The sequence below is a fragment of the Leuciscus leuciscus genome, assembly GCF_965113295.1.
Source record: "Leuciscus leuciscus genome assembly, chromosome: 22".
Classification (NCBI taxonomy): domain Eukaryota; kingdom Metazoa; phylum Chordata; class Actinopteri; order Cypriniformes; family Leuciscidae; genus Leuciscus; species Leuciscus leuciscus.
Window position 1 is genome coordinate 26119126 of NC_138746.1, and position 15606 is coordinate 26134731.

At 36.4% G+C, this 15606-nt stretch overlaps 2 protein-coding genes across 2 annotated transcripts; one reads left to right on the top strand and one right to left on the bottom strand.

The window, feature by feature from the left end:
• Positions 1 to 738: 738 nt before the first annotated feature.
• On the top strand, positions 739 to 8170 carry prop1 (PROP paired-like homeobox 1). The gene is made up of 3 exons (XM_082154559.1): positions 739 to 893; positions 2005 to 2231; positions 7636 to 8170. The coding sequence occupies exons 1-3, from the start codon at positions 824 to 826 to the stop codon at positions 8014 to 8016; spliced, it is 678 nt and encodes a 225-aa protein (XP_082010685.1). The 5' UTR covers positions 739 to 823; the 3' UTR covers positions 8017 to 8170.
• A 264-nt stretch (positions 8171 to 8434) lies between these two features.
• mcfd2 (multiple coagulation factor deficiency 2, ER cargo receptor complex subunit) lies at positions 8435 to 14757 on the bottom strand. Its single transcript, XM_082153559.1, has 4 exons — positions 14617 to 14757; positions 13963 to 14139; positions 11893 to 12052; positions 8435 to 10164 (listed from the first exon to the last, which is right to left on the bottom strand). The coding sequence occupies exons 2-4, from the start codon at positions 14133 to 14135 to the stop codon at positions 10033 to 10035; spliced, it is 465 nt and encodes a 154-aa protein (XP_082009685.1). The 5' UTR covers positions 14136 to 14139; positions 14617 to 14757; the 3' UTR covers positions 8435 to 10032.
• Between the last annotated feature and the right edge of the window lie 849 nt (positions 14758 to 15606).

A 15606-nucleotide genomic window follows, 5' to 3' on the forward strand; every position in this document is an offset into this window, starting at 1 on the left:
CCAATTTGTCAAAGCATGTAAAATAAATTTTCTCGCTACGTTTTTCATGATATTTTGATATATGCCAAAATAAAGAAGTTGTCGTATTCATATCAGTGGTTTGGCTGTTGTTGTAAAGTAGGTCACATGGCAATGCCAACATGGCTCACATCATAGTCTGATATGCAAATTCGGTTTAATAACTATTTTAGATAAACCCTAAGTGGCATGTAAAAACAAAATGAAAAGACGCTTCCTGTTTAAGTGGGATGGGCTTAATTTGAATAAGCTACAAACAAAGTAGACAAAACTTTTATTTTGAATAAAAATTCAATTAAATTCTGGCTATACAAGGTGGTAGCATAACATAATGTTCAAACATTTTTTACATTAAGTAATCTAATTATGCCATGCTCCCAGATCCCAAATGTTATTGAATATTTATTGTATAAATGAAACACTGGTTAGCTTGTTTTTCTTTCCCTCTTGCATCTTTTTCTTTTGTTTACTCTCCCCCTGGTGGTTAAAATAGTCCATTACAATTTCATCTCAGAATTCCAAGACATATTATTATCCAAAATGTCACTGCACCTATACGATCCAGATTTAGGAACATTTTTACTCACACATGCTTGTCATTATTATGTCACCAGAGTACTACATTAATTAGTTTTATTTTACAATTGACACTGACAGTAACAGGTTACTGTGGGCTTCATCATGTATGGCTAGGTGAGAGGTGTGACTGCTCTGTGATGTCACATTAGATTGCAGTGAAAAAGCATGGCTCGGTTAGGACGGGGGTCAAACCTCAATCCTGCCTGCAGCCCAGAGAGAGTTTGAAATGGACACAGACAAACCTCAGCAACAGTTCTCTGAAAATTACTCTGAGGTCACAGTTAGCTCAAGCGCAGGTAAGAATATTACATTTAATAGGCCTACAGAAATAATTTAGCGTTATACATGATCGAGATATGAAGAATATTTACAATTTAGTCTTTTAGTTGATGCTTTTATCTAATGCAACTTACAAATAAAGAATTTATTTAGAAGCAATTTATCATACTGCAATAGCAATTTCAAGAGTAAACTGAGCTAGAGCACATATAAAAGTAAAAGAGAAAATAGAACAGCAAGTGTTCAAAGTGTTTTTTATTTGATTGTAAGGATAATATCAAAATTAAAACAATAATTTACATTAATATGTAAGCCAGCATTGCTGTATTGTGTTTAGTCTTGAGGTTTTTATTTTATTTTCACTCCCAAGGTGGCTGTACATTTAATAAAAGCTAGCATGAATTTCCTAATATATTTTTGTCATATTGTCATTAAAGAAAACCGTCATTTGAACAATTGTAATTCAGATGCAGTTTTTATATATATATAATAAAATGTTTTTTAAATGTTAATGCTGAAAATATAAGCTGCATTGAAAATATTATATTCAATTAGAAAAAGTGTTTTCATCTGTCGTCTCAGACTCGAGATCCCATGTTTCAGTCACTTTTTTGGAGCTGTATTTTCATAACCCATTTGGTACACTAGGACGCTCAAACATCCTACCATTTCCAACCCTCCACACTAAAGTGAATAGCCCCTGAAAACCAAGAGTCCCACAATTTGACAAATTAGTCACTTTTTCGGCCATTGTTTGCTTAAGCTGAGCGTAATCCTCAGGGTTCTGGCATGCCGCTCTCTCACGATATTGAGTTTAGGTGGCAAAGCCTTCTGTCTTTTGAGTTCCTGGACGTTTGTTTAGAAGCATTGAAGCTCTTAAATCCTCCGTCTTCAGTGAACATCATTTGAGAGAAGAGTACCTGCAAATCCAACATCTCAGATGTGTCAGTGGTTGATGAACTCTCACTGTCAATAGGAAATTGCTTGTAACCAGAGAGAGAGACCTGAGTCAAGACTCTTTCTTTTTGGAAGTTACAAAGTCTTTAAAATCTTAGAAATCTTTAGGAGTGACAAAGAAGTCTACTCATAATGATTTCACCTCCTTGAATTTCACCTTATTGGATGCAGATGTTCAAAATCACCCAAGAGAAGATTCTGGGACATCTGAGAGCACCAGGGGTGGCGGAGGACGAGCAAGACCGTACCCTTCACCGTCCCGCAGGAGACACCGAACTACTTTCAGCAGTGAGCAGCTGGAACAGCTGGAGTTAGCTTTCAGACAGAACCACTATCCTGATATCTATTTTAGAGAGGAGCTCGCGAGAGCTACCAAACTCAACGAGGCTCGCATACAGGTAACTGACCTATTTGCTATGATAACTGAACAGATATACTGTAGTTACATGTAACTGAAATAAATGTTCCTAGTTTTATGTTCACACTAATAGTGATTTAGAGTGGCACAGCAAAATATGTGGATAGAAAACTAGCTGTGATAGCATTGAGTGACAGTTTGGTTTCTCAACTGCTTCATAATGCTCGTCGCATTTGTTTAAAATTCTGAGGCCAGATTCACGGAAATCTTCTTCAAGACATAGTTCACCCAAAAATAAAAATTCTGTCATTACTCACTCACCTTCATGTCGTTCCAAACCCGTAAGACACTGACAGTCCACAAAACTACCACTTTGATGCTTCAAAAAGTTAATAAAGAGATCGTAAAACTAATCCATATGAATTGAGCGGTTTAGTCCGAATTTTCTCTTAGGATCACTTTATGAACAGATTGAATTTAGACTTTTATTCACATAATGAACATTCATCAACTCACACATCAGTTCGCTGATGAGAAGCTCAAGCATGTTCGCTTGACATCATTCATTCTCGTGTTACGCAGCATGTTTGAGTTGAGCTTCAGCAAGAAGCAATGAGGTTCATTCTCGTGTTACACAGCACGTTTGAGCTTCAGCAAGAACCAATGAGGTTCATTCTCGTGTTACGCAGCACGTTTGAGCTTCCACAAGAACCAATGAGGTTCATTCTCGTGTTACGCAGCACGTTTGAGCTTCCACAAGAACCAATGAGGTTCATTCTCGTGTTACGCAGCACGTTTGAGCTTCAGCAAGAACCAATGAGTTTCATTCTCGTGTTACGCAGCATGTTTGAATTGAGCTTCTGCAAGAAGCAATGAGGTTCATTCTCGTGTTACGCAGCACGTTTGAGTTCCAGCAAGAACCAATGATGTTCATTATTGTGTTACGCAGCACGTTTGAGCTTCAGCAAGAACCAATGAGGTTCATTCTCGTGTTACGCAGCACGTTTGAGCTTCCGCAAGAACCAATGAGGATCATTCTCGTGTTACGCAGCACGTTTGAGCTTCCCCAAGAACCAATGAGGTTCATTCTCGTGTTACGCAGCACGTTTGAGGTTCCACAAGAACCAATGAGGTTCATTCTCGTGTTACGCAGCACGTTTGAGCTTCAGCAAGAACCAATGAGTTTCATTCTCGTGTTACGCAGCACGTTTGAGCTTCAGCAAGAACCAATGAGTTTCATTCTCGTGTTACGCAGCATGTTTGAGTTCCAGCAAGAACCAATGAGTTTCATTCTTGTGTTACGCAGCATGTTTGAGTTGAGCTTCCGCAAGAAGCAATGAGGTTCATTCTCGTGTTACGCAGCACGTTTGAGTTCCAGCAAGAACCAATGAGTTTCATTCTCGTGTTACGCAGCATGTTTGAGTTGAGCTTCCGCAAGAAGCAATGAGGTTCATTCTCGTGTTACACAGCACGTTTGAGTTCCAGCAAGAACCAATGAGGTTCATTATTGTGTTACGCAGCACGTTTGAGCTTCAGCAAGAACCAATGAGGTTCATTCTTGTGTTACGCAGCACGTTTGAGCTTCCACAAGAACCAATGAGGTTCATTCTCGTGTTACGCAGCACGTTTGAGCTTCAGCAAGAACCAATGAGGATCATTCTCATGTTACGCAGCACGTTTGAGCTTCAGCAAGAACCAGTGAAGTTCATTCTTGTGTGTCAAGCAAGTTCGGTTGAGCTTCTGTTTATGCTCGCTGATCAATGTTTATATGTGAATAAAAGCTTATGTGAATCGTGAATTAAATATGTTCATCATATAAAGCATTTAAGTCTCTTGAGAAAATTTTGGACAACACTGCTCAATTCATATAGATTACTTTTACGATCTCTTTATGAACTTTTTATAAGCGTCAATGTGGTAGTTGCGTAGCTGTCAACGAAGGGGCAGAATGCTCTCAGATTTCTTCATTTGTGTTCAGAAGAGGACGGTGAGTAAATGACGACAGAATTTTCATTTTTGGGTGAACTATCCCTTTAAGAAAGAAGATATTTCTTAAGAATAATTCAAAAAAGTTCGCAAGAAAGTTCCAACTCTTATACATTAAACAAAAATATTTTCTTAAAGGGGTGGTTTACTGCTTTTTTTCTTTGCATGATTGTGTTTATGGGGTGCAATATAACATGTCTTCGGGTTTTTTTGTTTTTTTAAAGTCTTATTTTTCATAAATTTCACCTTTATTGTAAGCCGCTTTCTCCTCTGTCATTTGAACGACCGGTTGACTTCCTGATTCTATGAAACCACTCCCTCAGAAACAGGCAATGGGCTCAGATTGGTTAGTTGGGCCGGTGTGTTGTAATTGGCTAAACTGCGTAGTGCATGTTGTCCGGAAACTTCACGCCCATTTCCTTTACGGGCGAAACTTGCATGTGCTCCGGTCCAATGTAAATAATGGTGTCAATACTGCCGTATCAGTTTGAGCCAGAATCAGACCCAGAAAGCGGCAATGAAGAGAGTCAAGCAACCTCCGCAAACACGGCTCTTACAAAACGTTTCTGAATGGTAAATTTTTTATTATTATTATTCTATTCTATTCTATTCTATTCTATTCTATTCTATTCTATTCTAATCTACTATTATTTTATAAGAATTTCGATACGCTGTTACTTGAAAATGCTACTGCTGCTTGTTAGCTTTTGAGATACGGTTTTCTCCTGATTAAACATTTCATATAACTGAATAAATGACTGAGTAATACCGTTTTTTAAAGTTATTGTTTTAACTTCAGCAGCTGAAGTTGGCTGTTGCGATTACATATAATTTTTTGAACTTTATACACGTTATTCTTATACACACAAAATAGCATCGAACTAACTGGCTATAAACAAACAGCGTTGGCATTGGTTTACGTTCTTGATCAAATCGAAAAATTACGTCATAAAATATACATGGAAAATACATTTACAAAATTAGTACATAATTACACATTCAGGTCCAAAATGTTTGTACGCGTTTGTACGTGTAAGTGGCTACTAAAGCCAGCGCTGGCATTTGTTTACGTCCTTGATAAAACTAAAACATTACGTATGAAATTATACATGCAAACATTATTAAGTCTTACTTACAGGTTGTGGCCCAACAACTGCTGCCTCTGGTTTTAAAGTTGGAACTGCTTCATATTTTAACAGTTTCTTGTTGAATCCGGCATTTAATTCGTGGAGATTCTGGAAGCTGTCTTCCGTAAAATGCGCAGCACAGAGAGCTATTACGATTGAAATTTTCAGGAACATAATCAAACATAAATTTTAGCCATTGTTGACGAACTACAACATCCGTATGAAGCCCGAACACAGAAGACCTGGCAGCTGAGAGAAAATAACACACTTTCGACGGCATGGCTACAGCTCTTCACTAGAACTCTTCCTCTTCGACAAAGCCGCAGAAATATGGCCATGCCCCCTTTTTGGCATGGGTTAGTTACGTATAAAACCCGGGAAGTATCTCGTTGTAGTCCCATTCGAGTCGTTTTTGTAGGCATTAAACTTCCTGATTTTTAAAAGACGATATCTCTGCTTACGTTGAACTTTCAGCGCAGCAACTTTGCAGATATTGTTCATGCACCAACAGCAACATTACACACTATTTAAAATGAAAAAAGTGAAATCACAATCAACCACCCCTTTAAGAACATCTTATTTCTCTCTTAAGAAGAAATTACTTTGGAATTGGTTTTACTCAATATCACATTTTTAATACACTGTGTTTTAAATAGTTAAATGGTGCTGAAATCTGCTGAAAATGATGTTGGAATTATAATGTAAAAAACACAAATCCTATTTAAGTTGATTTTGTAGAGTTGTTACTAAATTCCAAATTTAGCAATACGCCACTTTACTCATAATAATAACAGATCATTGTTTACATTATCAATCATTGGTGTAAATAAGTAGGCTACTTGTGCAAATCCCTTGGAATATATATTGTGTTGTAATGTTTCATTATTTAAACAACCCACAAAACGCATTAAACATACATTTTTGGAGGTACAAATTTTAAGAGGTTATTTACAATGATTTTTTTTTTAAAGAACATTCTTTTCAGGAATTCAAATTATTCTAAAGTTTTGTCTTTAGAACAATCCTAAGACAAATTAACATTCTTAAGTGATTTTTTTGGAATACACAATATTCTTAACTTTATTCTTGAAGTCACCTTGAAATATAGACAGGTATTTTTAATGAAATATTACAGTGTTTTTTTTTTTTTTTTAAGTGCCCTTGTAATAAAAACGGTTTCATTCTGTTTTGGTTTTGTTTGCTCTGTTTCTATTTGCCTGTGTTCCTGATCGTTAGATTATTTACCCCTACATCTGTTTCAGTTCTTGTTAATTATAAAATTGCACCCTGAGTTCTGTTTGCTCATTGTTCCATGTTGTTTGAGTTTAAATGTGTTAAATTGAGTATTCATAATTTTTTGGATTAAAACTATTTGGATCAAAATCTTTAAACAAAATAACTTCCCCTTCCACTTGCAACGACATCTCTCTACTCTTCTTTGTCTGATGAAGTGTTTACTGGCGCGAGGGCTAGACAACCTGTCACTCACATGAGATCATAGCATTAGCAAACCACTATCCAACAATCCAATCCCCATTCCCAAATGGACAAAATCAGGTACAACCCCACATTTTTTATTGTTTGAGAAGCCATTCTAATATACGGTACAATAGGGAAGAACCTATTTTTTACAGTCTATGGGAAGAACAGACGATTGCAACTTTCCATTTCATGTCGACTTATGTTAGAAAATTTGAAGAAAATAGCCGTTACAGAGATTTTTATTCTTAGATATAAATCCGGCCCCTGTTAATTGTGCCATGTTGCACACACTGTGGACAGACAAATCACTTATCGCTGTAAACTTATTGCATCACACCTGGTTAGGAAATGTCTGGATTATTGTATTGATGCAGTTCTTGGCCATATCTATTATATGGAAGCTTGTGTCTGACACAGAATAAAATAAAATAAAAAGAGAGAGATAAACTCGTAATTGCGAGCAAAAAAGTCAGTCAGAATTGTGAGTTTATATCTCACAATTCTGACTTTATAGCACGCAATTGCGACTTTGTATCACGCAATTCTGACTTTATATCTCGCAATTCTGACTTTATATCTCGCAAGTCAGAATTGCGAGATGGAAACCCCCAACTGTGAGATAAAAAGTCGCAATTATCTTTTTAAATGTTTTATTCTGTGGCTGAAACAAGCTTCCATAATTTTAATATAATGACATGTTAGTGATTTAAATGCTGCTAAAGAAAATTATCTTTCGAATGGCAATCTTCAGCTAATTTGCAATGTTACCCAGCCAAACCTCGACTCCCTGGTCTGATTACTCTAGATGACTCTGAGCTAAACCTGCCTGCTTTTCACTTTCTGCTGCAGGTATGGTTCCAGAACCGTCGTGCCAAGCAGCGGAAGCAGGATCGTATCACCCAGAAAGTGCTGCCGGTGGGCATAATGCCAGGGCGAGGTTCTCTCTTTAGCAGTATGTGTGTGTCTTCCTCTGCCATGGGGCGGCAGTACCAGTGCCCCCATTCCCTGCCACACATCCCCCGATTCCCTTCAGTGCTGCCCCCTGGAGGCTTCCCACCCCATCCGTCCTCCAGCAGTCATTTCTCCTGCCCCTCCGAAACTGCTCCATCACAAGCCAGCAGACAGCCAGACGACTGGTACAATCAGCTGCGCAACATCGGACCATCCGCTACTTCAGTGCTCTCACTGGCCTCTGTGTCGGCACTGGAAACCACTAGTCACTGGAACTAGAGGAAGTGCTGCTGGGTGACTGAGTCGTCGTAAACTCTTTTGGTTTCACTTATTTTGATGGTCCCTTCAACACATTCTGTTGAGTAAGTAACACTGAACCTACATGTCTACTATCTCTCAATAGAGTGTTAGTAGAGTATTAGTAGACTGGTAGGGTTAGAATAAGTTGACATGTAATTGCAAAGTTACTTATAGTCAGGAGAATGTCTGTCGGAGGAGCATCACAATAAAGAGTTAGCAGATATAAAGCAGACAGACTACTAATTTTCTAATGAGAGTTAGCTGACTTGTAGTTGCAAAGTTACTTATAGTCAACAGAATGTTCAAAAGGGACCATCAAAATAAAGTGTTACCACTCGTCTGTCTTTCCTTTTGTATAAGAACAAATAAAGTTTTTTTTCAATGACAAAGCAAGATCGACATTTTCTGTCTTTATTATATTTGCAATCACACGTAACATATTTTCTCTCAATTATTGCTATATCTCCCTAGACAAAAATAACTACATTTATATTGATTTCCTTTAACAATACTAAACTGTGACAATTAAACTAGGTTCTGTTTACACTGTAGACTTTAAATAAGGATCATTATGAACATGTCATTCTCATCTCATTTGAAATGTACAATAGACCCTATGAGCTTTTAAATGACATTTCTATTCAGTCAATTCATCAATAACGATTTACAGATTTGGTAGAAATAAATTACACATGGTTTATGTCAAATGCTGTTCTTCTTGCCATTTTATGTACAGTATGTAAAATAAACAGACATGGGTCAATGACAATCTTTGAAATATTTTGTTGAAAACATATGTGCCAAGGTCTTAGAAATGTGCTCTTTTTTGCTGGTTACAAACATTTATCCTACTGTAATTTCAAGGGGGAAAAACTTCTGCATTTTGGTTGGACCAAACAACTGATTTGGCAGAATATTTTTTTGTCAAATAATAATAAACAGTTTTGTAAGAAGTATGTTTTTCTAGGCAATAACAATAGTATACCAAAATACTTAAAGGTTTCTTCTCAATAATTTCATTATTTTAATAATAAGGCGTTCTTCTTCATTATGGTAATTGCATCACCCAAGCTTCTTTTTTTTTTTTACATTTATGCCAAAAAAAAAAATCAAAATCATAATGATTGTTCATTATGGAATAAGTGCATTAAAGTCACTAGTATATGGATGAATTGCATTTTAATTGTTTTTCTGAATAACTTAATAGATCCTAACAAAAACAGCATCATGTCATTGACCCATATGGCATTTTGTGTAAATTCAGACTCTATAGCAAGCTGAAAATCAGTTCACCATGATGTTTTAGTGGACATAAGTTCTATTTCTGTTCTAGAAATGGATAACTTCATCAAATAGATGGTAGCTGTTAAATCCAACCAAAGTAGCATTAGCTCTACAGCGGGATTCATCCAGGTCCGAACAAGCATTTTGCACATTTCAATGTAAATCTAGGCAAACCCAAATCTACATAGTTAGATGTTCTGTGCTCAACATGTGAAAGTTCTGTCCTTTCAGATCGTTTTCAATGTGTATTTTTATAATGACAGTAACAGTGATAATCCCTTTAAGGCAGAAAGAGTGCATGTTTGCCATCATTCTTCAGCAGAGCAGCGATCACATCCCACTTTAGCTTCATTTAACCATCAGCTTTGCAGGAGAATGTCACTACAAAGTATTTATTCAATAATAACAATTTATGCTTGTTTACAGCTACTAAATTTGGCAGTTTATACATCAAGGGCCCATTCTGATAAGAGATGCAGATGTGAGTGCAACAATGAATTAATGTTACACAGATGGTATAAATACAAAACATCTCGTGTCACTACATGCCCCTCACGATTTCATTGTACGACATATTTTATACTGGTTATACTAAAGCATGAATATACTGTGCCTGTGAAATCGCAGACACGCATTAAGGAATGTGCTGGAGATTTGTACATCAGAGGTAATCTGCATTCACAGTAAGGCCACGGTTGTTCCCGTCGTCTTTTACTCCAGAGACCTCGCAAACTCTGCATAGTCAATGTAGCCATCGTTGTTTTTGTCATCGTCTCGGAGGACGTCATCAATGAGATTGATGAGATCCTCTTCCTTCATTGGCTGGCTATCATCTCCTCTTTCCTGGAAACCAAAGCCAAGTGACAATACTAATTATAATTGAATGGAATGAATAAAACATGACAAACGATAGAAGGAGAGGCTGATACAATTGTACTGAGGGAAAGATTATAAAATTCAATTAAAACTAAATCCCATAAAAATGTAAAACATTTATACGTGTCATTATAAATTAATAATAATATTTTTTTAAATAGAATAAAAAATGAAAAAAAAGAGTGGGTTTAGAGCTGCACAATTCTGAATAAAAAAAAAAATAAAAAAAAAATTTGTTTCAAATTGATCACGATTCTTCCATGATTCTAACAGACAACTACATAAAAATAACAATTTACTAGAAGTTCTGACAAAATATGAATAGCTGCAGTCTATTTAAAAATATGTTTAATGAATTAGAATTAATTTTTTTTTTTTAAATTCGTTTGAATGAATGATTCAATCATAAATACTTCACTTGATTCATTACTGGATCGATCAGTTTTTTAAACAAATCTTTTGAATCAATAGCCCTATTCGGGCAGGATAGGTCTAACATGGAGAGGTGGGGTAAAGCAATTATTACCAGAGCTTCTCAGTGATTTTGATAATGTCAGTAAAGATTACAGCGACTTTAACCTTCTGGAAAAAGGTCTGGAAAAATTACCTCAGGTAAAACTGATCCCCTGTGAATAGACCCACTGTAAATATGTATGTAAATATTCCATAAAAACACATTCCGTGTTTAAAAGTATGGAGGCGCTTGAAAAAACATTTAGTTGTGTTCTAGGCGGTGGGACAAGTCTGTGGCAAAACTCACTGTTTTCCACATTCCATTCAGATCAGAAAGAAGGTCGAAAGCACTTGTTAGAGGCACAAAACATCTTTTAGAGTTAGGTAAGGGCCTATTACCTACACAATCCAATCTTTAATTTAATGAATACATCGTTCGACCGAAATTAACTGTTTTATATATAGAAATATAGTTTTTAAGTGCTTGCGCACATTGATATCAGGAAGCAACGTAATACACACATGACGACAGGAGGGTGACGGTGATGCGATAATTGAGTTACTCCTCCCACTTCTTCTGGTTTTACTGTGATATCTTATCCCGTGAGAATTGGCCAAAATTATTACAGACGTCCTGTGGTAAAAATACATTACTCCATGTACCCTTGTAAAACTAATCCTGTCCGAATAGTGCTAATGATTCAACGACTTCACTTGTTTCATTACTGATGAATCTGCATTTTTGAACAAAATCTCTTGAATCAATGATTCGATGACAAATACATTTTTTAACAGGCACTTGTCACCACCTAGTCGATATATAATAGTTATTTGAAGCGTCAAGCTACTTTCAAAAGGGGATCTGCTCTATTTTGATCACTACTGTAGACTGAACTATAAACTTTTATCCCAGTACTTCTGTGATAATCTGAATTATTTTAAATCAGAAATAACGATACTATGTAGTTGAAAAGACTGTTTGTGAAGCTGTATTATACCTATACATCTCAATTTCTCTCTCTGGGTCAGTGGCAACGCAGATTTGAATGTTCCAGTATGATTTAGTCAAAGGTTTAATAGACATAACCAAATCATTGTCATTTAGGAATAAGATTGTGTGGGTGTTTGAATCGTTATCGCAATCTTTAAACAATTAATCGTGCAGCTCCAAGTAGGTTGTGTCCAAACTTTGAACCGGTAGTGTACACAGCATAAAGTCAAGCTCAAAATTAGAGCACACACCTCTCTATGCACATGAGTAATGGCAGTGGCAAGTTCAAGTCCATCCAGCAAATTGTTGCCATCATAGTCGTGCATCTTGAAATAGTGAAGCTGCAGCTCTTGAGGTGTCATGTCCGACTCCGGCTTTTCAATCACCCCTTCTAAATGCTCCATGATGTGGCTACAGCAGAACAGAAGAAAGGTTAGATTACAGACGGAATAATATTAGCCAGAGGTGGATTGGTATTTGGCCAATTTAAGATGATCAGCATCAGTAGATAACTGTAACCTTTGGTTGATCAAAGTCACGATAAAACTAAAGTTGCAACACATATTTTCTTTCGTATTGTGTTGTATATCCAAGGGAAATTGATTATCCCCCCCCAAAAAAAAAAAAAAAAAAAAAACTTGGTTCTGTGCATTGGTTGTTGCTTGGATTTTGAGATGTGGCTGTTACACTCAAAAGTGGAGGTTTGCAGGGCGGGTTTGACTTGACTAAATTATTGGAGAAGTTCTGCTGTCACTAGAGAAAAGTCTGTCATTTAACAGATGGTCCAGCTATGACAAGGTAAAAAAATCTTTTTAAGAATATAACATAAGCACGGATGAATTATTCACAATACGATCTATATGATGCATTAAGAAAAATACATAGGGTAAACTTTCATTCTATAGATAAATCTACTGACATCCTTTATATACTGTTATATACCCGAGTAGGGCCAAAAAGACTAAGGGCCTATTTCTATTTTACCACAATATTTCTTTATTTCTAATGCTCACCAAGGCTGCATTTATCTGATTTTTAAAAAAATACAATAAAAACAGTTATATTGTGCAATATTATTACAATTTAAAATAATTTAAATTGTTTTCTTTTTTTTTTCTTTTTTTTTTTTAGGGCTCATGAAGTGCAATTTTGTAAAATGTTATAATCTTCTCTGAGGTCCACTTACAATGTCAGCAATATTTTTACATAAAAAAAATAAAAACATCTTAATTTAAAATTAATAAGCCATTTTCTATCCTGTTTTTGACCCTCTTTCCAACACTTCATTTTGATCGGCATGTCACATTCAAGACTTGGAAATAAACAACCACTGCTATGAGTTTTGTATATTAAAATAATTTTCAACGTCCCGCCATTACACGTGTGGAATTGTTTTGAAAACTTCCGATGTTGAAATGGCAACCGGTGAAATTCAACAATACATGTTTGAGCCAGAGTCTGATCCCAAATCAGAAGACAACGAACCTACACCTCAAAAACCAAGGATAGTCCAGCATGGTGATTAATCATCTTTACTTATATTTATTCCTTATGTTTTATATGGCAGTTATTAGGCTACTTAATGTAAGTGTTTAAACAAAGACAATACAAAAAGATGTTTATCTCGTAACATAGTTCAAACATTTGCCAACTGTGAAGCATTTATGCATATTACATATGCTTTGTAAATCTTGGTTGTGGCAAACAGAGTTGAGGTACCACAGTAATTATAGTTGACAAAGGATAACTTATGGTGTTTCTGTTTGGTGTAAATGAATTATGAATTAATAAATGTATCATTGTTTGTCAAACTGTCATTCTTATATTCATTATTTTCAGTGAAGTGAAAGTAAAGTGAGTCCATATCAAAGATCTGTTTCAGACAAAGCAATAGTGACACATGGTAAAAACACTGTTACTCATCCTGTGTGTTGCCAGTGCGACATTACTCTCGGATCAACTGTATTTGGAATTGCATCATCTTTTATTCTCTCTCTCTCTCTCTCTAATACAGAAGATGCAACTAGAATTTACAAAATAATAATAATAATTTATTAGTTACTACTAAAATAGTAAAGAAAAATAACATTAAGATGATTATTGTGGATGGATTAAGTATGACCTTTGTTATTCTGACATATTATTCGCTGAAATCAGAGATCAGGACAGACTGCTCCGGTGCAGAGGTCATTTGGCAGAGAGAATCCAATCAAAATCAACAAACGCTATAAAAATACATTTCACTAGAACAGTTTCACTAAATTTGGATACATGTATAGGCTCTAAAAGCAGTTTTAAAGTTAAAAAAACCAACTACTCACTCTTTATCCTGAACCATGTTCCTGTCCAGCCGGATGATTGGTGGAGGGTCTTGATTTGAAGCAGCTTGTTCTCCATGCTGTCCTCCATGAGCCCATATAGACAGAGTACAGCTGGAGCAGAGCAGGAACCAGCTCCATAATCTGAGCTGCCCAGACCTCTCTTTCAATCTCATTACACTGAAATCACAAGGTAATAAGAGTTCATGCAAGAAAAGAATGACAGCATTCATACTGAAGCTGGAGCAACCCTTACTGACAAGTATTTGACCAATGAGGACCAATGATTTGACCACACATTTCAAGAGCCGTTATGATAAGATTAAACAGGATATCTATAATAAAAAAGCAGTATAAATCTGAGAAATGGGCTCATGTGGCTGACATATGGATGAACTTGAAAAATGAGGAATCTAAACAGATGGTGGAGGAAAGTAATGACTTCATTACTAGCAGAATACGGAATAGAATATATGCGGAAACGTGGAAAATTAAAAAAAGATAGATATGAATATTGAAACATTACAGGAAGAGCAGTCTAGACACTCAAACAACAGTTGCATACAGTAACGTTGCCCAGTCATCTGAACGCTTTTCTGCGTCTCTCTTAATACACCTTACAGCAATATAACAACACACACGTGCAAATTTACTCACCTGCTATGAATCACAGTTGACGGGTAAATATTCGTCCTATTTATTCAGGCACAGTGGAGTAACTGAAGTCCTGCTGATGTTTACTCAACACCGTTCTTTCTGACTACTTTTGCTTGCCGTAGTTGCCTTTCACCCCATGGACACGACAGCTAAACTCTGATTGGACACGGTAGCTTTTACATGTTTTATTTTATGAGGACACGGTAAAATAAATAAATAAATAAAAAATACAATACGACAGGATGTAGGATGGAATAAAAACTATATAAAACTACGCACTATATAAAAATATACACCAAATTTTACCTTAGTAATAAAAACTTTAAAATTCGATTTGCTCGTATATGTATGCATAAAGTCAGCAGCCATATCACCCTGTAGCCCAAGACTGGTTGCCCACTGAAGCTAAGCAGGGCTGAGCCTGGTTAGTACCTGGATGGGAGACCTCCTGAGAAAACCAGGTTGCTGCTGGAAGAGGTGTTAGTGAGGCCAGCAGGGGGCGCTCACCCTGTGGTCTGTGTGGGTCCTAAAGCCCCAGTGTAGTGACGGGGACACTATACTGTCAGAGAGCACCGTCCTTCGGATGAGACGTAAAACCGAGGTCCTGACTCTCTGTGGTCATTAAAAATCCCATGGCACTTCTCGTACACATTCCACCCATTGCCCTTACCAATCATTACCTCCTAATAATCCCCTTACATTGAATTGGCTCTATCACTCTCTCTCCTCTCGCCGTTGTACTGTGGCTGCCGTCGCATCATCCAAGTGGATGCTGCACACTGGTGGTGGTTGAGGAGAGATCCCCTGATATGATTGTAAAGCGCGTGTACAGTAGTACATATGAAAGCGCTATATAAATACCTCATTCATTCATAAAATATTTAGCCAAAAGCTAATTCAGAATAGTCACAAAAAAAATCTGAATCTTATTTTTTACAAACTAAAAAGTAAAATTTCAAAGAATAAGAAAATATCTCAAATTCTAGTGGC